Source organism: Siphateles boraxobius, unplaced genomic scaffold, assembly GCF_051911475.1.
Source record: "Siphateles boraxobius isolate OS27281-9 unplaced genomic scaffold, OSU_SipBor_1 16, whole genome shotgun sequence".
NCBI classification, from domain to species: Eukaryota; Metazoa; Chordata; class Actinopteri; order Cypriniformes; family Leuciscidae; genus Siphateles; species Siphateles boraxobius.
The window spans coordinates 10,214,913-10,241,261 of record NW_027508766.1 but is presented as its reverse complement, the minus strand read 5'-3'; the positions used below and the strand labels follow the sequence as shown (position 1 = coordinate 10,241,261).

The 26,349-nt window shown below is 38.4% G+C and overlaps 1 protein-coding gene across 4 annotated transcripts in view; it reads right to left on the bottom strand.

Annotated features, from left to right (window-relative positions):
* adamts3 (ADAM metallopeptidase with thrombospondin type 1 motif, 3) overlaps positions 1–26,349 on the bottom strand; it is a 178,006-nt gene that overhangs the window by 120,540 nt on the left and 31,117 nt on the right. For all 4 annotated transcript variants that reach the window (XM_077231555.1, XM_077231554.1, XM_077231557.1 and 1 more), the window contains exons 4-5: positions 18,678–18,834; positions 3,204–3,391 (exon numbers count right to left, since the gene is read on the bottom strand). In XM_077231555.1, the coding sequence (XP_077087670.1) occupies positions 3,204–3,391; positions 18,678–18,834 (345 nt within the window). The remainder of the gene's footprint in view (positions 1–3,203; positions 3,392–18,677; positions 18,835–26,349) is intronic.

Below are 26,349 nucleotides of genomic sequence, written 5' to 3'. Positions count from 1 at the left end.
GGGGGGAACACACTTTCTGTATTGCTGCTCGCTCGTGATACTGATATATGTGAATATATATATATATATATAGTTTTTAAGTGAAAAACTCCTGCCTAGCAATCACTAAGAACAGACAAAAACACAGGGACAAAAACACAGAGCGCTTGCTGAAGACAACAGAAGCTGTCGCCATTGTGTTCAGGGGTGTGCTTTATAGTTTCCTGTCTCGCCATTGGGCTGATTCCATACGTGCTTCATGACGCACAACGCAAGAGGCGTTCCCGCAGCGTTTCACACAGCTCGACGTTCCTGAAAGGGAACTCTTATCAGTATTACTACAATTTGTTTTGACAGTTCCCTCAAAAATTATTTTGTACTGCAAACACTCTTTTCCCCCACATTTGTTCACCTTAAAACTGGTAGAAGCTGTCGGGTTTGCCACAAACTCTACACTCAGAAGGGAAAGGTGAGAAAAACAACTAGCCTATGTTACAGAAAAAAAACTACTTTTATATGCATGTTTAGACAGCTTTTAAAAGAAGGGGAGGGGCACAGAAAGGAAAACAAATGTGTTGCTGTAGTAATTTGTTGTAGGGAGCAACAAAAATGTACCCGTGCAAAATTATTAAATTCTCCATTGGCATATGAACACAGATTGCCTAAACAACTCTCTAAATCAGCAGAGGATGGTTAGTCCCTTACGAACTGCCCCCCTCTCTTCGTCGCAGCCGCCTCATGTAATTAAACAGAAGCTCTGTTTGATAGAGAAAATTGTCCTCTTCAGGCAGCAGGGCTTTAAATAAGCATGCAAGGGGCCTAACCACAGAAGTCTGCATGTCTGAAAGTTGTAGTAATGTTAAATTTTTATACAGACTCATTACATTCTGAATGCTGGGCCAATCTTTAGTGAGGGTTTATTAAACATTGTAGTGTACATATCATCAATGCACTGGTGTACAGAGCAGCAGGGACATCTACTGGAGGAAGGACTTCTAAATTTCTCAAAAGCAGCATTTTAATCTTAAAATGTTATGAGTGTATAGTCATAGCTAGTTCGTAGCTACTTTATATCTCAGCCACATCCTCAAGTATGCCACATTTGGTCCATGCCTTGTTGTGTGCCACATCATGATGAAAAAGCAAAGAAATCCTCCACAAAAGAAAGTAGAGCTTTCCTTTGAATATATTGACATTAATTCTTTCAAATTGTTCAAGCAAAACTAAGGGTGGGTTGCACTTGATCCTGTAACATTATCCAATCAGTTGAAGGGCAACATAAATACATCAGACATAAGGAGCTTACAGGCACTGTGTATCTACAGTTGAATAGTTTATGTGCTGAATCTATGATGCTATTATCTCCACAGATTGCACAGTGCATCTGTGGTCATGTTTTAAAACGCATATATCTTGTGCTAGCCTAAGAATGAGCTATTCCTCCACAAACAGAATATGTCACGGACAGGACCACATCTGGACAATGCCAACACACATAAAAGGTCAATCTCTTTACAGGTGCAGTTTAATTACATATTTGCGTATAAGCAAATGTTGACTGCCACCATCCACTTAAAGCGGAATTTTGACATCAGCAATCATCTTGAAATTAATTTGTAAAATAGCAAAAACACTTAAGCACCTGTGCCTTCCATTTATGTGCATCAGAGGACTGAATCACGAGGAGACGGTTAATAGGTTTTATATGGAAGAAGAGAATTGGTTCGTCAACAAAAAAGATGGCCTGATGGTCAGAGGCTAGTGTGAGACAGTTTTGGGCCAGTTGAGGGGTATGTCAGTGAATTTGGAATTGAAATCTGCATGTTAATCACCAGTTTCATTAACTATTGTATTGTTCCATGCATTATTTATTTATTAATATTTTCAATTATGTGTCTGTGTGTGTGTGTGTGTGTGTGTGTGTGTGTGTGTGTGTGTGTGTGTGTGTGTGTGTGTGTGTGTGTGTGTGTGTGTGTATATAGAGTGCTGTCACTTTAAGACCTGACGTACAGACACATTATACTGTTTTATATAGCCAATATACTTGTTTTTATGTCCAAGCACTTTGGGTCTGCATCTCCATAAAGTTGGTCAGCAGCAGGAGGCATGACGTGCTCTAAACTTCCTGGTAGATGGCTACATTGACCTTGGACCTCAGAAAACACAGTGGACCAACACCAGCAGATGACATGGCACCCCAAACCATCACTGACTGTGGAAACTTTACACTGTACTTCAAGCAATGGGGATTCTGTGCCTCTCCTCTCTTCCTCCAGACTCTGGGACCTTGATTTCCAAAGGAAATGCAAAATTTACTTTCATCAGAGAACACAACTTTGGACCACTCAGCAGCAGTCCAGTCCATTTTGTCTTTAGCCCAGGTGAGGCGCTTCTGACGCTGTGTCTTGTTTCAAGAGTAGCTTGACACAAGGAATGGGACAGCTGAAACCCATGTCTTGCATTCGCCTGTGCGTGGTGGTTCTTGAAGCACTGACTCCAGCTGCAGTCCACTCTTTGTGAATCTCCCCCACATTTTTTAATCGGTTTTGTTTCACAATCCTCTCGAGGGAGCGGTTTTCCCTATTGCTTGTACACTTTTTTCTACCACATCTTTTCCTTCCCTTCGCCTCTCTATTAATGTGCTTGGACACAGAGCTCTGTGAACAGCCAGCCTCTTTAGCAATGACCTTTTGTGTCTTGCCCTCCTTGTGCAAGATGTCAATGGTCGTCTTTTGGGCAGCTGTCAAGTCAGCAGTCTTCCCCATGATTGTGTAGCCAACCGAACTAGACTGAGAGACCATTTAAAGGCCTTTGCAGGTGTTTTGAGTTAATTAGCTGATTAGAGTGTGGCACCAGGTGTCTTCAATATTGAACCTTTTCACAATATTCTAATTTTCTGAGATACTGATTTTGGGGTTTTCATTAGTTGTCAGTTTTAATCATCAAAATTAAAAGGAATGAACACTTGAAATATATCAAGTGTATATACTGTCTGTAATGAATGAATATAATATCCAAATTTCACTTTTTGAATGGAACTACTGAAATAAATCAACTATTTGATGATATGCTCATTATATGACCAGCACCTTTATATATGTGTATGTGCCATTTATATATGGCAAATAATATTGTGTTCTAGCACCCAAAATACATAAATGAATTAATTAAGTAATTAAAAAAGTAATCCAGTTGAGCCCTGCTAAAGATGAAAGGATACTCACAATATTCATGAGGGTGAGGAGATAGTTTTGCACATGCTCTTTCCCATGAAAACGGACAACAGAATCATCTACTCCAAGCAGCACCTCAATATTGTAGTCATCGTCACCAGCGTGCCTCCGTCTCCTGACTGTCCTTTTGATTTGTTTAGCAATATTGTCCAGCACCCTTGGCACATTCAATTCAGGCTCTGCAAGACAAAATGGTTAGTCTCAAAAAAGCACCTTATCTTAATCATTTGACACCAGCACATTAAACGTCTTAAGGGCATCTTTGCATTACTATGCACTAGCGTCTTGCAAGTTTTCTTTTTTCTCTTCTTCACAGAGTGCAAGTGGATGCCAGCCAAGAACAACAGAAAGCAATCCTAACAAGGGCTCTTCATGATCCAACATCAATCCAGGCTATAAACCAATGTCTTTTTTAAACGCTGATGCTAAAATAAATATTCCAAACATCTTGCTCTTTGGCTGGCTCTGGCCTACAGTGTGGTGATTGTGAAGAACATTCCTCGGCTCCTACATCCCGTCATGACACACGTATTCTTGTGTGGCCCAGCTCCCAGAAGAGTAAATACGTCTCTGAGGTTCCACTTCAAAAAGCACAGGGCTTCCCCTCACGCTAAGACGTGCTGTGTGTCCCTCGCAGGTTCTTTGGTCCACAGCGTCTCTATGCACACCCTCATTCTCCTGAGGGGCTGCCATTCACAAATGGCACAGCAAGGATAGCACACACATGGCAAACCCGCGTAACCCGCCGGCCCCAATTCTAAAAATTACTTAGGATGCCAAATGAGACCATCCAGATCACCAGTGGAAATCTACTGTCTAGACTGCAAAACTCAGACTGCAACTCAAAATGTGTTAATCTTTGAAGTAGGAAAAAAAAAAAGAAAAAAACATTAATTTAGGTTTTCACATTGAAAGTGTGTGTGGGTCAGGATTGTATAGTATTATTTTGTATGCCATACTTATGCTTATTAATGTGTGTCATACAATTGTAATATTTGTTTGTAATATTATGATTTATTGCAAACATATTTTATTAAGAGGCTTATGTTATGACATTAATGAGATGTCATGTCTATATTAAAGAAAGCAGTTTATACTATTTGTGGGCAGATTATAACCTTCTTAATACCCTCAGGTTTTACCAGGCCTCACAATGAAAACAGCTTAATAAACATAATAAATGTCTTAAAGTCCCCCTGTAGTCAATAATTGTACCCCTTTAAAATTCATCTTTGATCACCAGAATTACATATTTAAAAGGTTTTTCCTTTGAAAAAAATGTCTTCATGCTTTAAAATAGCTTCCCCGCCTCCACTCACTCACACCAGCTCAGAGACCCACTCAAGTTTACTCAAGTTACTGTAGTAAACGCTGCACAAAGATATCACCCTTTGCAACGTTGGACACGTAATTGTAATTAATATGATTAGCCTTTTGCTTGACTACGTTATCAAACAGTAATGTGTTGCTAATGTTACACAAACCATATTCACATTCGCCATCTCCGTCTGCCTTCTAAAAATCAGCACCCTTAGAAGTGCTTTGAACATCATAGAACGTCAGAGAAAGGCACTCTTTCACTGCACATTTCAATATTTTCCTGATAGTGTTTAAAAAGAAAAAAGTTGCCAGCCAGCGCCAGCATTTTTGATAATTTCCACAAAACTTTCATGGCCCCCAGAATATTTGTTGTATAAATATCTGAACATGCAATATATCAAAAGAAAGAACAGACCATCTGCTTTTAAATAACAAAAAAAAAAATTGATTCCAGCTTAATGCACTCTTTTTTATCAACATCTGAATATGCATAAAAGTTGACAAAAATCACTCTTTTGTCAAAGACTACATCTGGATTGGATTCAGAACGATGACCAAAACATATAGATCATATAGATCGAGTCCATCAACACCCCTAAAGCTTCACTGTCCAGTAGCTTGTCCTGGGTTGACATTTCATTCAGTAACATTAGGTAGTTTTGATTTATATGCTGTTTAATGTTGATGATCGTGTTATTTTAAATATGCATAAGATTACATGAGATCATTTGATGCTGTGTCTTCGCATGTGTTTTGATCAGGAGATTCAATACACTTTAAGAACATGTGTCATAGCGCCCCCTAGCATATAACAGTGAAAACACAAAAACACAGAAAATTCTGTTTGGTGGTGAAAGAGTTAATAAAGAGCTGCTTCATCGTTGACACACAATGTCTTCTATATTTGCCAGTTTTGTTTCATAGTAAGTAAATATCACCTCATCCAGCTGTCGTTTCATTTTTAGTATCCTATTGCGTTGTGAGAAAATTATACAAATGATTCAGTGCACGAGAAAAGTGTCTGGATCGGAATTATCAGCTATATTTATCTAGCGACGGGACAGAAAATATCATTACCTCAGTAAAACAACAACAGTAGACCAAGTAAGATCCCCACCATGACAGAAAAACAAATTTGTGCTTGTGTTCCCCTCAACTCGATCTCATTTTGATTCTTCACTCATAAAACATGAGTGGGTTTGCCTTGCCAGCCACGCTCCGCGCTATAAAAATTCAGGTGGCGGCAGACTGCTGTGAAGGAGAAACTGGATGCATGCATCTTTTAAAATGATGGCACAAAGAAACATTTGGAACATCATGAGCCTTGGTTTAACTCGTTTATCATGAGCCTTGGTTTAACTCGTTTTACATTATTTTGATTTTACATTATTATCAGATGTGCTCACCATATTTTAGAGTGCTGAAAATTACATTCATTTTGTTCTCAGAGCAAAAGTCTACACGGGTGTCTACTTAAAATAGACATATTCTACAAAGAAGCACAATTTTGCATGATTACATGTACTGTAAGTATATTGAATGTAAAAAAATGCACACGCTGTCATGATAAAAGCATTCTTAGTGGGACAAAATGAACAAATGGAGTTGACAGTTACAGAGCCCCTTTATCATCATGAAATCAGCTCACTCTGAAATTATTTGATAAACAAATTGGGCATGCTAAAAACATCTATGAATCCAATTACCGTTTTATTCCAGGATGTAAAAGGATCTATGCAGTGTCTCTCGACAAGAGCAGTGTGATTGGATTTCACTTTTTTCCCCAATTCAATCTTGGTTTAGAAAATAGATCCCTCTGCTCTCCTTACAGAAAACTTGTGTGAGGATTAACGACCATCTCTTTGATGGGCGAAGGTGGTGTTTCTCCCTGGAAGTATAAAGAATTAGCAGGCAACAGTGTGCTAATAACAAACAGCATCAGGATCAAAAGATTCTGCAGGAGGCAGTTTTGATGGGATTCTTCCACGTGGCGCTCAAGTATAACACCACTAGCTGTGATCTAATGTGCCGGGAGCTACTTTATCTCTTTATTAGGACATAAGAGAACTCTTGTAAACAAGAGCAGCTGAGTTAGCAAATGCCAGCCACCTAATGGTGTGTTTACTGTACATCATGGACATTCTCTGACTTATTTGAGGCAGTCAGCTGATCTTTAATTTTTAATTGCGACTCTAAGTACCTTATTGTGAGCTTAATTAAATATTATCTTTTTCTGTTTGTTCAAAGGGTCTCTGTACATTTCTCTGTATATCTCTGTAAAGTTCTCTGAAGACGTCAGATAAAACAGAATCAGCTTTTCAGCTATTAAATACACTGAATCCATTAAGATGGGAGACAAAATTTGTTTTCTATATCCCACTGAGACTTGATGTTATCTGTGATCTCTGGTGTCAATTCTCATTTTCTTCCACAGTGAAAGCAGGTATGAAGCATGTCACCCAGCCTGCAGCTCAGAATCAGAATATACTGAATGTCAAATGTTTCTCTTTTCTTAATGATTCTGTTTGTTAGAATGAACAGGATCCAAATATTGAAAGATGCCTATGAATATAAAGAAAATATATATTAAGAAATGATATTGTATGAAATGAATACTTACTAAAACACATGCAGCTGGGCAAACATGTAACTATGGATCGTACACTGGGCAGGTGAGCTAATTCCGGCAGTTTAATTATTTTGTGCACAATTCAAGACTTTTCAATGCGTGGCAAACCCTGGGCTGTCATGTTTGATTATGAGAAATAGGCTTTGTAGTACAGATACATTTTAAAGTAGTTTAATCAAGACACATTCAGCTTTTGTAAATATATTTACCCAGAAAAAAATATTTTTAATGTTTAAATCAGTTTTAATGCTTTTGCAATAAGTCTCTTCTGTTCACCAAAGCTGCATTGGATTTGCAGAGAGTCTGAAATAAAAAAAAAACGATGCTGTGCCTTCTATATTGGATCCGACAGGAACAGCGCAACACAATGTGAGTAAAAAAGTTTTAACTCTGTCACTATTGCTTTGTTACAGATCATTTGATCTGTACGGATTATGTACGTCAAACCAACATTTTAAACTGTGTGTTAATTGGCGACATGCAAAGCTTTATGTTTTGCCTTTTTTCCAATATATTGTTAGAAAAAATATTTGTGAAAATTTGTGCAAAATTTTCATTTTATCCTGATATTGAAGTTATTCTATAATACTAAGTTAATTGTTGTACAAAAACAACTTCCCACTTACATTTGTGCTGTTTTACTAAATACCAGTACTGTGATTCGACTTTAAGAACTTTAAGTGCACCGTGAAAGTAAAGGAATAAACGTCTAATTTATTCATGAGGATGAATATTTCATGTGGTTTGCTATCCTCTACAAATACTGCCCATTGCGATTCATTGAATGCAGGAAGCTTAAAGGATGATGAGATGTGTCATGTTTGACGACTACACAGAGACACTGCGCCACTTCTATTACACTTTGTTTTCCGGCATGGAGTGGCCCATGGGGATGACCTCTTAACAACCCAGCCCAGCCCAGCCCACCCAACAAACACACACACACACACACAGACAGAGAGAGAGAGAGAGAGAGAGAGAGAGAGAGAGAGAGAGAGAGAGAGAGAGAGAGAGAGAGAGAGAGAGAGAGAGAGAGAGAGAGACAGAGAGAGAGAGACAGAGAGAGAGAGAGAGAGAGAGAGAGAGAGAGAGAGAGAGAGAGAGAGAGAGAGAGAGAGAGAGAGAGAGAGAGAGAGAGAGAGAGAGATAGAAAACAGGCCATGAAGTTCTTTCCCAGACAACATTTTGCCGCCACAAAACAAAAACAGATGTGGCCACATTGACGAAAATGCAGATAGAACCTAATATTAAGCCTTGAATAAGTTAAGCCAGTTGCATTGAAAGAGTACGATTATTGCTACAAAGCAAGTGAAAAACGTTAAAAAAGAATTGTCATTAGGAACTGCACGTGATAAACATTAGTCCATAAAAAAACATTAACTCAAGAATAAACATTTGCAACAGTCCATTTACATTCACAAAGACCTTTCAATAAAGTAAACCAGCTGATAATAGCCTAAATGCAAAGTCTTCCTGCCCTGCAGGAGGTTTTTACTAATTTAAAACTGCATAAAAGCCAGAAGCAGGGGCATGAAAAGAAAGTTACTGCTAATATATCCACATTAGTGTCTCAAAAGGAATACATTCTTGGACAATAACTTCAGTCACTGACCATGATTCTCTGCCAGCTCTTGAAGATTTCCCTCTTTTCTTTTATTTCTGTTAATAAATTACTTATGGAATAAAATACGCAATGGTTATGACATCATTCTACATGCCAAGAATTCTAAGAATTCTGTCTATTTGCTGGTATCTAAGTACTGCCAGATGGCATTTCAATGGGACAGAGACTCACAGAGTAACTTCCCAACTCTAATGACACATTCAAATGTTGTGAAACTGCTTTCAAGATTGTCCTCGACTTGACACACTTCAGAGCCAAGACTTTAGGATAATTATAACAATGGCTCATGGAAAAACTATCAACAATATATAAAAAATGTATCAACTATTACAAATTATTTTCAAAAGGGAATATGGAAAGAACAGTGCCTGAATAATTAATTTCACAGAGCAAGTCATTCGAGGGGTAAATTGCACCACACATTTGACACAATATTCTCATTTTGAGTAACTAGATATAAACTTTGAAAAGAAAAGGGTCACCGATGGAGAATTGGAGGGCTGAACATATCTCTCTGTCTATCTGAAAAAAAGGCCAAACTTGGCATAAGAAGTTCTGTTCAGTGGTTCCATTTAAAATGTGTTTAAAAGTTGTGCACATAAGAGCAATAGCAGATATTCATGAGCTAGTTTTTTTTGTGTTTTTTTTTTACTTTGCATTATCCATTTTCCAGAATTAATTGTGTGGCTTTTAGCTTAATAACATTGAGTAGCTCCTCAGCTGAGAAGTTCATTTCCCATCATGCAGGGTTGAATTAAACATTAATATTTCATTACAAAAAAATGTTTTACCCAAGAATAAATGATGGAAGCACGTAATTCTTTCTTGACTCAAGGATCAGAATCGTTCATGGTACAAACCTTCAGGAAGAATAATGGAAACCAAAAACAAAATTCATTGACTCTCACCATACAGTATTATAAGCAGGTATACGTTTCCGCTTTTCTGCTCCAAAGCATTTACTTTTAAAAATGTGAGTGCCCCAGGCAAGATCAGCTTTATACCCTCTGTTAAACATGGTTGTAGGATATTCAAACCGAATAGTATACATCTGAACTTGATCTAAAGGTATGCTGAATTTGCAATTTTTAAAGACATACTTAATCTAAGACTACTTATTGTGTCTGCCATATTTGTATTATGCAAATTAAGTTCTGCAACTGGTGATAGTTTTCTCAACAGGCTCTGGATTCTCTTAGCCATGCCATTTTACATCTTAAAGGGGTCATGAACTGGCTTTTTAATTTTTTTATATTGTTGTCTGAGGTCAACTTATGAAATTCGCTTGGTTTATACATTCAAAAACATCAAAATGAATAAGTAATAGGTTATTTTCTGCCCTAGTTTTGAGCCTAGCTCAAAAACGCTCGGTTTTTATGGGTGTCTCCCATTGAAGACTTGGAGGTAAACGCCCACTGCTGTGAGTGGATAACAATTTTGCATATTATAATGAGTTTTAACTCACTCGTCAGTGCACGTGGGGGAAATTGTTTTGAAAACTTCCAATGTTGTAAAATGGCAACCGGAATGATTGCTACAAGAGATAGACAATAGTTCATAGTTGGACTCTTCTGTGACTGATTAGACAGGTACACATAATTATTAGATATCAAAGTTATAATCAGATTATTATTATTTTTTAAATAAAAATTTTACTCACATAAGTGTGTTGCACCATTCCTGTCGGATCCAATATAGAAGGCACAGCACCGTTTTTTAATCTTAATCGGTCTGCAAATCCAGTCACGACCTGTGTCTTGTTTACAAAACAATCCTCAGTGAAATGAAGCGAACAAGCGGACAATGTTTTACCCACATCAGCTGGAACCTCATTAAAACTAAAGTTTAACCATGCATTCCTATTAGAATCCAGAGGAAGCTTATGCAGCGACTGTCTTCTTCCACAACCAGGCACTGCACAATATTTTGTAAGCGGCATGTTTATTCCTCGGTAGCACTGTTATTTCCATATGTTATTTAGCTATGCGTGTAATGCGTGGATCGGTGGGCGGGGCTAAACTGGCCGTGTTGAAGTAGGCGTTGATCTTCTTCTGCGGGGGTGGTGTTTTATCCTCTTTGTCGTCATAGTTCCCCACTTTGAAAAACGAGTCGTTTGCTGAGCCTGGTGTCAATAAAAGCTTTTATTGGACTAACAAGGACGTTTTCAGTTCTGAAACTTACAGGATATTATTATAATATGATGACCTCTTGGATGTCAAAAGCTCAAGGAAAATTTGATTTCTCAGTTCATCACCCCTTTAACACATCATACAGGACCAAAATGTAAAGCTAGAAGCCCTGTTTCATTCTTTGATGGACCACAATATTTTCATGACAAACTCATCTCATCCCCTTTTGGTTGTTTATTTTTTGTATTTTGTAAGATTTAATTATTAAAGTGGATTATATACAGTGCTAGATAAGCAAGAACATAAAAATCCCCCCAGTCTAAAAGCATAAACAATGTTTCCTATCTTGTGAACATAAGAATTATGCTTAATAACATAATGTTTCTTTAATCATCTACTTTGCTAAGATTCCTGATCAAAACATTTCCAATAGTCTCATGATGAAAACTCTGGAAATTGCACAAAGAAATGGCTTTGTAGTAACAGTTTAAGCAACAGTTTGCAAATCAGCTAAACTACAAAGTGTTTTCTAAGATGATGCCATCCGCCTCCAGGCAAATGCAAATATCATCGTCTATGTCTTTGTTTATACCAATTAATATTCTAAGAACTTCCTACTCAGACGTGCTAGTGCAAATCTGACATGTTTATGTGTCTTCACGATTATGTAGGCTGGGAAAAAACAAAGACGCTAGCAATTTAAAGCTAAACCTATTTAGTCCAATGAAAAGGCACTTTAAAGGCCTTTTATTCTTGATGTGGGAAAATATTGATGTTTAAGTCTTTGACAGCACAATGGAAGAGGAGGGGACTTTGGATTGACTCTTTCAGGGATGCAATTACTCACAATTGTTGTCCTTTTGTTCACTGTGTAACCACATAGCTTTACTCTGCTGATCCTTAATGTGTCCGAGAAGCCAACTGTCCTTGCTTCTGGAGCTTTCACTTAGTGAACCCAAGGTCTACAGCATTGGAGACAACAGATGGGCAAAAAGCTTTAGAAGTAAATCTGCACTACTATCCACAATACTGACTATACTTGTTCTCTCTTTCAGCCTAATGAAACACCTGAAACTATGGGGGAAAAAATAAACAATTGAAAAGACTAAAAAATTCTTGGCCAAAACAAATTTCTGGAGCCACTGGACTGAATGGCAACACCAAATATGCTTTTAATGCTTAAAATAAGCCATCTTGTTATGTTATATTTTTAAGTATATTTGAATGGTCACACAATTTGTGTGCATTTTTAAAGAGCAAATAATTTGTTAACTAAATGTTTACAAAGTGTTTGAATTTTGAACAGAAGATATACACAAGTTATTGCTTTTCCTGTAAAATATCATAACATTCAGCAGCTATTTCTATTTAATATGATTATTTTGATGTTTTAAGGGATATTTCACCCATAAGTGAAAAATTATTTAAATAATTTAAACATTTCTCTGATCCCACATTTCATTTGGATCCAATCCAATGCAGTTGAATTGTGTGAACAAAAACAGTTCTTCAAATTATTTTTTATTTTGTGTTCCACAGAAGAAATTAAGTCATACAGGTTTAAAAAGACATGAGGGTGAATAAAAGATGAGAGAATTTTTATTTTGGGATGAAATCACCTTTTAAAGATTCTGTCATCTGATCTGTCAAAGGTTTTGATGTTAAAAATTGCAGTGCATTCTCTTAAACATGGCACAGCAATGAAGCAAAGACAATAAAATCAATTAAATCCTGATCTGAAGAGTTTAAACTGCAAAAAGGAAAATTGTTTTACTACCACCATAAGCAGATTAAGTTTGACAAAAAAAAAAGTCTCAGTTAAGTCATCCTCAGATAATAGCTCTCTTTATCTCACTATGTCGTCTCACCTTTTATATTCGGCTTGACATTTTCTTAAACCATACACTAGTGCATTGTGGAGGGATTATGTGTTTAAGTGAGTGTTTTCAATTTCCTCAGTTGTTTGTATTGAAGGCTCTCCCAATTCCATCAAAATCAGTGGGCATCGTTTCAAATATAAACAACTATTTTCCATTTGCCAAATCTGGATTGAACCCTCAATAGCCCGAAGGTGCTACACCTCTACACTTTCTAGTCCAATCTGACATGGATTCCCAAGAGGTACCACAGTCTTTTTCTCTCTTCCTTCGGTCTTGATCTTGCATCTTTAATTAAAAGCCTAGCAACTGCAGAATGCTAATAGGTGCCTTACCCAGCATGGTATGCTGTGACTGTCAACCATCATAATTTCTATTCCCTTTGGTTAAACTCATCTCTCCAGGGGCTGGAGCCAATCGTTACAGCCAGTGACAAATCACTTGAGGAGTAAACTGAACATGCACTGCAACCAAGACAAAGTAGACGTCAAGCAGCCTGGCCTGCAATTTACACTAAATGGGTTCATCAATGTCCTGATGTTATCTGTTCCCCCAGACCTCATGACCTTTCAGATGGATGACTCACAGTCTTCGGAGGGAAACTGAATCTAGATTACGATGGCAATTTCTGATTTGTTATCACAAGCGAGAACTCTGTGGCAAGTCTGTTATAATCTCACAATTGTGCTTCAAGTTGTTGTTGTGTCATTTAGGAGCCTTGCTGTCATCCATTACAGCCACAGCACACTGACATGCTGATAACGCTGTGTGGTGACCATGTTAAACATATAATGGTGTTGTTCCAGCCACTTTTAATATGGTCCCTGATTTGCTGGTATTTATCTGCATGAAAGCAAAAAAAAATTTTTTTATTCCGTGGCCCTGGGGAACACTTACCATGATTCACACCCAAAACTGTGTTCATAGAGTACGGCTTAGAAAGAAGTATCATTCAGATGATTTACTGATTTCCCTTGTGCAATCAAGCTTGTTTAATTAAAATCTCAACATCACAGAATGAGTTTGACTGAACAGCATGGCCTGAATTATGTACACTGAGGGTGAGACGGCCCATTGCTAATCTCATTACGGACTAAATTGGGTAGGCAGAGGTAAGTGTGATATACAGTTCAAATCTAGCTCTCAAACACCTGGATATAAACGAAAGTTGTGCATGCTTATTTACTTGATTTTACATTTAAATTACTTTTGGCATCATCAAACATTCAAAGTTCATCAGTAAAAACACCAGTAAATTTAATAGAAATCTGCAGTCAGTAATTGTTTAGCTAGTGTTAGATACTAGTTATGGATCATGAACGATTTGTCCATTTCAAACAAATCTTTTATTTGACTAGGGAATAACGAGTTGTCACAGAGAGCGATGCGTTCCTTTTGTGCTGGCCATTTCATTGGTAACTAATGTGGAAAGCGCATTATGGAGCTAGAAATGTGTCTTTATTACATGCGAGAAAATAAATGATCTGAGACAAAAAAAAAAGTTTGAGAGAAAAAGTTATCACACTGATAGCAAAAAAGCATTTCATGAGAGAACAAAGAATATTTGAGAGAAAAAGTTTTCATACCAATAGCAAAAAAATAATATTTGAGACTAAAAAAAGTTTTGAGAGAAAGTATTTTCTCATAGAACATAAAAAAATATAAATTCTAATTTTTTTTAATTATTTCTGAGAAATAAAAAATCTCTCTCAAAATACTTTGAAAAAACATCTCAAATATATATTTTTTGCTATCAGTGTGAAAACATTTCCTCTAAAAAAAAAAGTGTTCCTCTCAAAACGCTTTTCTGTGCTCTCGATACGCTTTTCTTTTGCTCTCGTGTCAGGATTTTGCTTTAGCTGTGAAAATTGTGTCATGGGCGGGGCCACGTTCTTTTTTTCCTATTGGAACGCTCCTATTTGGCCAGTCGGGTGAGCATCGTCTTGTCTTGGGAATCGAACTGAATCATTACACCATTGTTCGTGTTCGGTTCACCAAGATAGATGCCTCCTCTGCCTTAGAGTTTAGATTCTCTGCCCGAGCCCGAGGTCGGGCCGATATTTCCTGTCACTATCCTCGGGCCGGGCCTTTGATCTAGAGACGTGCACTCCCAACGCAAAAGAGTCCGGCGCGGGACTAGATTTGATGGCCGAGTGCGAGCGTGGGCGCGGGCTATAATAATCTCACTCTGTGTGTATGGGTTCCGGGAGAATAAACGATTCGTGGGACTCCCGCAAACTACAAATATCTATGAATAAAACATAAAAACGAATACATTTTTATTCATCTGTTGCAGAAAAGCAACAAGAACAACTAAAAAAAAATACAAATGATTTACAGGCCAGAGTTTTGTTGTAAAACATGTTTGCAGCATTGAGCGATGTAGCCAATCACAGACATATGTGTTGATTTCTTGAACGCAATGGCAAATCAGAAGCATTTAAGATAGACTCCCCTCACTGCTCAAAAAATACTTTTTGTTCAGAGCTGAATTCTGTATGCTGGCAAATCCTCTAATTATAACAAACAAAGTGTATATACTATGAAAGATTCATTGTGCAGTCAGATTCATTGATAATTACAGAGATGTGTGAGATCGCGATGAACTAATGTCAGCTTTAGGAATTTTTAAGGGAGCGCACTTTACTTCAGTCATGCCAAACCATGCACGCAGAGCCCGCTTCATTTTATGCTATAACAGTGGTTTGTGTGTTCATGCTTTAATAACACATAATTTATCAGGAGCATTTATGCTGATGTGTATGATGGTGACACGTAGGCTAACTTGAAAGTATTTAGAGGTGCAGAACAGAGGAGGAGGAGGAGAAAGTAACATAGAAAGTAGTTGAGAACGTAAGTTATAATGACCCACGTATTAAAATGGTCGGGTTTAAATCGGGCTCGGGCCCATAATTATAGTTAATGTGTAGGGTCGGGCTTGATTTTTTGGGCCCATTCTAAGCTCTCAGTTGAGCACGGACACTCCAATGTTTGGGTAAGATGATGACACACACAACTGGATGTTAGCAGGTTGAGCAAGTTCAGCATCACTGAAGATTAAACATTAAAAATAGCACTCATATTCATGAATGAATGTGTATTATATTATTAGCTTGCTAATCGCTAGTAAAGCTAATTATTAATTAGCCATCATGCTGGGAAAACTTGCATGAGTGCTATTTTTTAATGTTTAATCTTCAGTGATGCTGAACTTGCTCAGCCAGCTACCCGTCGAGTTGTGTGTGTCATCATCTTACCCAAACATTGGAGTGTCCGTGCTCAACTAAGGCAGAGACGGCATCTATCTTGGTGAACTGAACGCGAACAGTGGTGTAATGATTCAGTTACACTCCCAAGACAAGACGATGCTCACCCGACTGGCCAATAGGAACGTTCCAATTGGAAAAAAAGAACGTGGCCCCTCCCATGACAAAATTTTCACAGCTAAAGCAAAATCCTGACACGAGAGCAAAAAACTGCATTGATCGGAAAAAAAATTTGAAAAGTATTTTGAGAGATATGTTTTTTCTTAGAAATAATTTTAAAAATTTCACATTTATTTTGTTTATGTTCTATGAGAAAATAATTCCTCCCAAAACTTTTTTTAGTCTCAAATATAATTTTTTTGCTATTGGTATGAAAACTTTTTCTCTCAAATATTCTTTTTTCTCTCATGAAATGCTTTTTTGCTATCAGTGTGATAACTTTTCTCTCAAACTTTTTTTTTTTCCTCTCAAATCATTTATTTTCTCGTATGTAATAAAGACACATTTCTAGCTCCATAGCGCATAGGCTCTGTACAGGAAACACAATTTATTAGTCTTCAGGTCTGAATCTCTTTTGTTCATTTGTCACGTGACGTGACAGCCGGATATATTCTTTATTGAAAACAGAAATTAGTTCATAATTCCTAAATGTCTTTATAAAAATTGTTTATTACACACATCTTTTGATAATACAGAGATGAGTAGAAATCACGTGACAAATGAACAACTTGGACCAGAGGAGAGACTCAAGGGCTGAATCTGAAATCACCCCTAAACCCTTAATCACTATTTCCCTATGTTAGTCCACTAATACAGTTCACTTGAAGGAGTGAATGAAAACGAGTGAGCGAATTCGGACAGCCGTTGAGCGTACATCGGCTGTAAACTCGTTATTGTGGTGTAATGTGGGATTGAATGAGTGCACTCAATAGCGTCCACTATGGTTTCGGACACCACTACAAATGGCTGTCCCCTTAAATAATGCCATATTTGAGGGTATAGGGTGCGATTTTGGATTCTGCCTAGGAAAATTGAACTAATCATGGCTACGTTTCTCGAAAGCATTGTGAGCTAGGGTTAGGGTTAGGGTTAGCCTAACTCTAACCCATCAGTGTAAAACCAAACAGTTGATGGGACCCATTAACTTCTACTGTAGAAGGCAATGGGGCGCATCAACTGTTTGGTTACCCATGTTATTCAAAATATCTTCTTTTGTGTTCAGCAAAAGAAAGAAAACCATACAGGTTTTGGAACAACTTGAGGGTTGGTAAAAGAGTTTTCATCTTTGAGTGATCTATCCCTTTTATACCTTGAGAGAGGTTTGTCCATATAAATGGATCTTGCATCTTTTATGTAATTCACATAAGGTTAAACATTTATTAAGTTTTAAAAGTAGGCTAGTACATTAAAAGTCACAATATGTTTGATAGTGGCAATAACTTAAAGGTCTGCTGGCCAAAAATATAAGCAGCACGCTGTGGCTATCTAAGCAACAGGAGCGAGACTGTAATCATCTCTGCCTATGGCATGTTTCCCACCTGGGACAATGGAATGGCATCACATCACCATGGCAACCGCTACAACCATAAAAGCACTTGACTCTTTAGAAGTGTCTGAATTGAGAGGAAATCTCGAAAGGTCGTGACCGCACAAAGGGCTTGACATCCCAGAGCTTCCCACTGTTCGAACGTGATTATAAAATTACTTCAACAAAAAAAAGTTGGCTGTGAATTGAAAGTGCTGTCAGTCATTCACATGCCCTGGTGGGGGTTTGTAAAAAGGTTTATGTGATCTGGTTGGGAAGATGCTGTTAAGCAATAATGGGCTGGCCCACCTACAAAGAATGTCTGACTTCAGAGTTTCTGGCATGCTTTAGTACGCCATTTCTAAAAAGTGCCACGATGCATTTGATTTCATTTAAACAAAGGCAATATATATATATATATATATATATATATATATATATATATATATATATATATATATATTAATTATAGATCAATTTATGTGCTCAAACAAACACTATTCATTCAATAGGAGGGAAAGCAAGTACCATTTACGGTAATTTAGCACAGGTAGTGTATATTTGATTGAAGAAAAAAATATAACTAGTTTCTAAAGAACCATAAAAATGACAAAGCGGCACGAGTCAGCAACAAGACAAGTGTGTCACCCTGTCACTCGGGTAAACACTGTCACAATAGCAGTGTACAATAAAAAGTACAGAGGAATATCTAAAAAGTAGAGAGAAATACACTCTTAAAAATAGTTATTTATTGGCATATATGGTTCAATAAGGAACCTTTAACATCCATGGAACCTTTCCATTGGACAAAAGGTTCTTTAGATTAATAAAATGTTCTTCACAGTTCTTTAAACTGTTCATTAAAAGGTTTGTTAGGGAACCAATACATATTCTTCTCTCATTCAAAGCCAAAAAAACAACCTTTTGGTACCTTTATTTTTAAGAGTGTACACAGAGAGGTTTCAAATCAAGGATTATTAAATGATCTACAACATGAAGCTATGGAAAACCCTAAGCCCAAGGCATACAAAGGAAATGGGACAAGGCTAGAATCAACAGATGCACTCAAGATTTTATTAAACCAGTGATACGTACGGATCGGCTGGTAATCCAATGAGATGTCTGAAGGAGCTTGTAATACTGCAGACCTTCGATATACCACATGCACTCTTCCTCTCTCCTCGTGTTCATGTGTTCCTCGCTCCAGAGGCTCAATGAAGTACTCATCAGAATCAGTACGAATCATACCAGCCTTTGGAGAAAAAAAAATTGTTATCAGAAATGAACAGAATATTGAAGTCTGTCTAACCAAGGACCTTTCTAGAGAATAATCCTATAACTACTGTTATTTACAATACCTGATTTGATAGTGTACAAATGAAGTATGTTCATGTATGTGACTGTCATTGGCTGTCATGTATGTGACTGAAATGTAGATGACTGTCATTGGTTACAATAAGTCTCACCACTAAATGCAAGGCCCTTGCCAAAACACGTCGTATGGTCTTGTTGGGAGGGAAGATGCTGCATTTATCACTCAACCCTCATCCCCTCATTTAAATTTATCTTTTCATCTAACATACGGTAAGTCACAACATTTGTACAGGTACCGAACATGTTCCTTACCTTTAAACATTCCATCTACTCAGAGTTAAGCAATCATACATTTTTCAGATAGAAAACAGTTCAGTGTGTCTTCACAAGCAAATATTTTCTAGAAGCCTCAATAACAACTGAAAACACCAGAGAAAGTTGTAAAATTTTAATGCATTCATCAGTGAATAATCAGGAGATTGAATCTCCTCTCTGCTTTCTTCTCTGTCTCCTATATTTGTTTCAAAATCAAAGGCATCTTTAATTAGAAAATGCTTTCAGGATACAAAACTCATTATTACACACAGCTGTAAACAAAACGTCTCGGGTTACGACTGTAACCCCTGTTCCCTGAGGGAATGAGACACTGCATCAATGAGGACACTTTGGGGAACGCCCTTAGCATAACGCATCTGAAGTATGAATGAAACTAATCCAGTCCTGATTGGTGCTGCGTCATGACTAGGGAATCGAGAACCGGTTCCACTCGAGAACTGGTTCTAAGTTAAGAACCATCGATATTGTATGCCCTCGATGTTAATGATTCCTCTTATCGATGCTCCCGCTCTGAGTCCCAGCCATAATATACAGGCCGCGAACTCACAACTTTCCCTTTTGTCCTTTATCTGGCACCATAGCGCAAAGTCCAAGCGATTTGAGCAGAGAAGGTAATCATGGAGAGGAAAAGACGATCTAAAACTTGGCCTTATTTTAATAAGCGAGACAAATTATGCTGTGTCCTGTTTGCAATAACAGGGTTTTTCCTGCATTTAATTTTTTTTTGCGCCCGCCAAAGCAAATTTTGTCCCGCCAAAGACTTATTTGACCGGTGAGTAATGTAGATGCACTGCTGCGCTTGTGATAGGGGACATGTTTAACTTAAAGAACGAGCAGAGAGAGAGAGAGACCCGGTCGCGTGCGCGCACTCTCTCACTTCGGGGCCAGGCGAAAGTGTAAACAAGACTTCACCATCTCCACACTAAGCGCTGTCTTGCTCTCTCTCCCTCACACATATTAACCAAAATAAATCGACACGATGTTAAAGGGTCGGAAGACCAAAGTTTCATGTGGAGTATTCGGAGATTTTGTTTTCCTGAATTAAAATAAGTTCCCTTATCTTCTCTGAAAAGCGTTCCGCACATTCAGCTGACAAAACAACCCTTTAAATAAACACGGAAAAAAACGATCCAGTGATGAAATGTTCTCTTTGTTGACACAAATCCTGTGGGATGTCCATGTCCTAACTGCTGGGATAATCACACAACGCGCATGACACGTCCAATTCGTGAACTAATGACTCATTTGAACCGATTAATTTAATGAATGGTTAAAACGACTGATCTTTCCAACACTGAACTCACCAGACATCTGAATCGGTGTATAATTAATCGGTAACACTTTACAATAAGGTTCCATTTATTAGATAAAAAGTACAGTTTTCTTACTCAAGGGTTAGCTTTAAAACAAATAAAAACACTTTTTTTTGCTGAAAAGGCATGACTATTTTCCACACAGTGCTGTCAGGAATCGATAAGAGAATCGTTAAAGAATCGGATCGATAAGCAGAATCGTCAGTGGCATTGATATTGATAAAATCGTATCAATTCCCATCCCTAGTCATGAGGTAACATTTGACGGCAATACACGGAAGCTACAAAGGGACGCCAGCACACAACAGAGTTAGCTTCTGCGAAGGAAGCTTCTAAGCAGTGTCTCGTTCCCTTCTCAGGGGACAGGGGTTACAGTCGTAACCTGAGACGTTCCCTTTCGAGGGAACTCAAACTGCATGGATGACGACACTTTGGGAAACGAGTACCCACTATGCCACAACGTGTCCTGCCTGTCCCAGTGTGAAGCTGCGCACAGGCACACTTAGGACGAGAGCACTAGAGTGCCTGGCATAGAAGGAATGTCCAAGCTATAGAATCTGATAAAAGTATGAGGGGTGGCCTATCCTGCTGCATCGCAGAATTCCTGGATTATGGACCGTGAAAGGAGGGCTCTAGAGGATGCCATGCCTCTGGTTGAATGAGCCCTCATGGCCAAAGTCGAAGGCAAGCTGCGCACCTGATAGGCTTTAGAGATAGCCTGAACGATCTAGTTACTGATGGTCTGTTTGGATACGGGAAACCCCTTCTTGGGCGACCCGAAGCACCGCAGGGAACCGTAGGCGCGCCACATCAGATGGCACTTTAGGCACATAGGGCACATAGGCCTGGGATGCAAGATAGCCTTAAAGAGATATACACAGCAGGATCTGATGCGCCAATCTGAACCCCCTGATGAATCAAGTAGGAGACCACCGACACATTGTCTGCGTGGTGACCCCTGAGGTCTGGGAGGAAGCTCCTCAGAGCCTCGCCATCCATGACAGCGCCCCAGCCCGTCAGGGAAGCGGCTGTCGAAGCAGCTTTCTGGTGGGATGACGCTCCCAGCACGAAGCCTTGGGACAGAAGCCACGCTTTTTTCCACATAGATAGGGAACGAAGGCATCTGCGCGTAACCCTGATCATGTGGAACGGGTTTCCCCCCGGGGAAAACCCCTTGGTTTTCAACCACCACTGCAGGGCCCTCATGGGCAGCAGGCCGAATGGAATGAGGTTGGACGCTGCTACCATGAGCCCTAACACGCTCTGAAAATGTTTTACAGTGATGGCTTGGCCTAGCTTTATCCTGGTCACCGTGGACATGATGGGCTCGATCTGTACAGGAGACAATTGTGCCCGCATCGTGACCAGGTCACACACCACTCCCAGGAACGTGGTTCTCTGGGCTGGTGCCAACATGCTTTTTTTTCATGTAGAGTCTCAACCCCATGCTCTGGATGTGGGCAAGGATGACATCTCGATGCCGAACTGCCAGCTCTTGCGACTGGGCCATAATAGGCCAGTCGTCGATATTATTTAGCACCCTGATACCCTGAAGCCTCAGCGGAGCTAGAGCTGCATCCATGCATTTGGTAAACGTGTGAGGGGAGAGAGGCCCCTCTATGGCCTCCTTTACCAGCAAGGAATTTACTTCCTGTTCCAATACCCGACCCTGTACTGGATCGACTGCAGTCCAAACCACCCCGCTGAATTTCGGTGGACGGAATCGAACTGTAGCCTGTAACCCTTGTCTATTGTGTGCAGGTCTCAAGGAGAAATATTTGGATTTCCGATATAAATCAAGATTCGTTCTCGATCCCCTGAAGCGGCTCTCCGGCAGGGTTTTGTCAAAACGATTCTCGATGTGCGGACGCAAGCGCTGCCTGGCCGCAAGCATGTGGGGCAGACAGAGCAGTGTGCATTCAAGATGGGATTCTCTTTCGATTTCGTTCTCGACACCCTGAAGCGGAGGACCAGCAGGGAATAATCTAAAACAGTCTCCGATGTGCGGACACGAACACTGCCTGGCCGCAAGCCTTTGGGGCGGACACTGCAGTGTGCATTCGCTGAAAACCGATGTGTCCCGAAGCGTACTTGACGCTGGATACAAACATCAATTTCCTGAGGGCTCCACGGAGGAGCGACTCTCGCTCGTCCCTCCACGGGGAAGACAGCCCTGCTATTTTCGTCTTGCTTTTCGAACGATTTTCGATGTGCGGACGGAACATTGCCTGGCCGCAAGCCTGTGGGGTAGACAGAGCAGCGTGTGTTTGGTGCTCATTTTTATTTAAACAGTCTTGTAATCTAAACGCTGCCTCGCCAAATGTGAGATTCGAGCCGTTACGATATATTTGGCTTTCATCCCTCAAGAAGAAAGTCAATAGGTGCGAGGCTGAAACATTCGACAGCGCAGAGATGTACGCGTCGAGATAGTTCTCAATGAACACTGCCAGCACCCTTAGGAGCTGACTGTAAATACCTGGCACCCAAACTGTATTATTTCACAGATCGCATGTGTCCCTTTTATTACAGAACCGTAATCTACGCGCTGCCTTGGCAAACGCGAGATTCGAGTGGTTCACAATATATTTGACTTTCATCTCTCTAGAATAAAGTCAACGGGCGAGAGGCTGAAACACCTGAAAACGCACAGCTGTGCGCGTCGAGATATTTCTCAATGAACACAGCCAGCACCCTCAGGAGCTGACTGTCCATGTCTCGCACCCACACAAAATCTTATTGCAGAGTAGACCCTTAATCTAAGCGCTGCCTTGGCAAACGCAAGAGCAGAGCCACTAGATTCTATATTGCAATGCAGACCTTTATTTGAAGTTGTTACGGGACAAAAAACACCAAATAGGACAGACAGTTTGACACAGCGCTTGCTGAAGAGCAAAAAACTAACTCTGTTATGTGCCAGCATCCCTTTGTAGCTTCCGTGTATAACGTCACATGTTACGTCATGACACAGAACCAATCAGGATTGAATTAGTTTCATTCATACTTCAGATGCGTTACGCTCATGGTGTTCCCCAAAGTGTCGTCATCGACGCAGTTCGAGTTCCCTCGAAAGGGAACTTGGATTTCCTGCAAAACTCAATAAACGAATCAGATTTCCCCTGACCAAATGTCTTAATGAGTCTGAAATTAAACACACTTTTTAGAAATCAACAAAATGGGTATAATTTAAACCTGAAAATATGGAAATATCTAATGAAAACTAAATGGTGTAGTATTGTGGGAAAACAAAATCACCTTATCACATTAAAATGATTAGAAAATATTAAAATTATCACATACAATGAAAAAGAAAACTTAAAATTAAAATTGGTGTAGGCTACTGATTATATAACTATAATAAATATAATAATGTAATGATATGAAAAGGCCAAAAAAAAACTTTCACCAACTGTATATTATTGCATTGTGTGCTTTTTTGTTACACACAATTGTTCATAAAATAACAAAGTAGGGCTCATTTAAAGGTGTCATATGATGCTGTTTTAATGGTTCATTATTTTGTTTATTGGGTGAAATGGAATAGGTTAACATGATATAAAAACACACTAATTTTTCACATACTGTACATAATTGCAGTATCTATATTCCCAGTCTGTCTGAAATCAGTGTTGGGGGTAACTTATTACAAGTAACTTGAGTTACGTAATCAAATTACTTTTTCAAGTAACTAGTAAAGTAACGCATTACTTTTTCAATTTACAACAAAATATCTGAGTTACTTTTTCAAATAAGTAACGCTAGTTACTTTTTCACATTTATTGATGTTGTGTGCATTTGAATTGAACATGCATTTACTCATCTCACTTGCACAAAAACATTCAGTATTCCTCAAAATGAATAAAAACAGTCAAATGCAATCTCAGAATTTTGTGCAAAAGTTTTATAATTAACTATGTTAAATTACACAAATATACTTTATGTATTTAATCTCACTTTATTAACCAATGTCTTTCCTGCTGACCTACAATGATCTAATTCAACCATACTAATAAGCAAAAATGACTTTAGATTAGGTTTAGAAATAAGAGTGTTGAACTTCCTTCTCCTGTATCCTATTGTTATTTAATCAAGAACAGCAGCAGCTGAAAGGTTTGTTTGAGCGGCGCCCTCTACTGTACAGTAGTAAATATGCATGTCCTTCAGCCTTAGGCTTATTCATTTAACTTTTGATGTGAAAGGGCCTTAACAATTGGCAAAAATAGATTGTTTTAGCTGTTATAAAAAACAAAACAAGCCCATGCAGGTGAGAAAAAGTAACGCAAAAGTAATGTAACGCATTACGTTCCATAAAAAGTAACTAGTCAACGTACTTAGTTACTTTTTTGGGGAGTAACGCAATATTGTAATGCATTACTTTTAACAGTAACTTTCCCCAACACTGTCTGAAATGCACCAATTTCTACAAAGCCCCTCCTTCTGAAAAGCCCAGAGTAATCTGATTGGCCAGTTGACCCAGTGAACTGTGATTTGCCAAACAGCTCATGTGTGTGTCGGAAATGTAACGCTCCTTACCATAATTCTGAGCTTCAGCTTCCATGGCTTCTAAATAAATTGTAGACTGGAATCGACTTGAGCAGAACATTTTGATACATTTTTATTTTGAAACTCTCTTATTTTTCAGATAGGTTAAAATAGTTTAATTTGTCTTTTTCACTATAACAACTTCATGGCCTAACATAAAATACAGTTAAAAAAAACATACTGAAATGTATAGCCGGCGTTGTACTCTCGCAGGTTCAGAAAGCTGTTCTCCATAAAATGCACTGTACACAATCCAACTTTTGGGTTGTACTGCTCAGGAACAGCGTTATAAACAAATTTCAGCCACTGGTTCCTAATTTCATAAATTTTTGGATGGCTAAACAAAGGGGTTTTGCTTTAATTCGCATCTTAACACAACGTCAACACTAAAATTCACTGAAGCCTCATCTCCTTTCTTTGCATTGCCCTTTGAGCGGGCATTATGCAAATATTTCACATTGTGACGTAGATATTTGCGAAAATAATATCTAGACGTTTTAGACAGGTCTGGAGTAGTATCCTCTGTTAGATAGAATAAAATATTTGTGGGAAACTGAGCTTCGTAACTTTGCAGACCGTATACATGTATAAACAGATACATGTACACACTAAATGAAAAGGAAAAATGTAAATGCATATGACCCCTTTAAATACTCTATCTAATAGAAAGAGAGTTTTGGTATTTTGAATAATTGAAAAAGAAAACTTTATGCCCTAAGAAACTTAGTAAAATTAAATGTAAAATTAGGCCACAATGTATTGTGTTAATATGAACACATTTTCTGTATTTATTTCTTTATTTATTTTAGGGTTAAAGGAAATGTCGGTAAACTAAACAGATAATGTCGTGGCAGGAAATTATATTACCAATACCTGTTCTGATTTTCTACAGATTGTCTTCTTGACACAAAGAAAAATCAAATTAAAGAAATATTAAAATATATATTTTTTTCAATTAACACTTAAATGCATGCCTCGTCAATCACTACCCTCCTCCTCATTCAGTTTTTTTTAATGTTAGACATCAATCTTCTTAGCATACTCAATCAATTAATTTTTAAACAGTAAACAAGAAAAAAAAAAAAGTTACGTGTCAATGTCTGATACACAATGCTGAAGTGATGCTTCGCTCATATACTAAACAAAATTCTAAACGCAACATTTTTGTTTTTGCCCCCATCTTTCATGAGCTGAACTCTATATCTTAGACTTTTCTATGTACACAAAAGGCCTATTTCTCTCAAATATTGTTCACAAATCTGTGT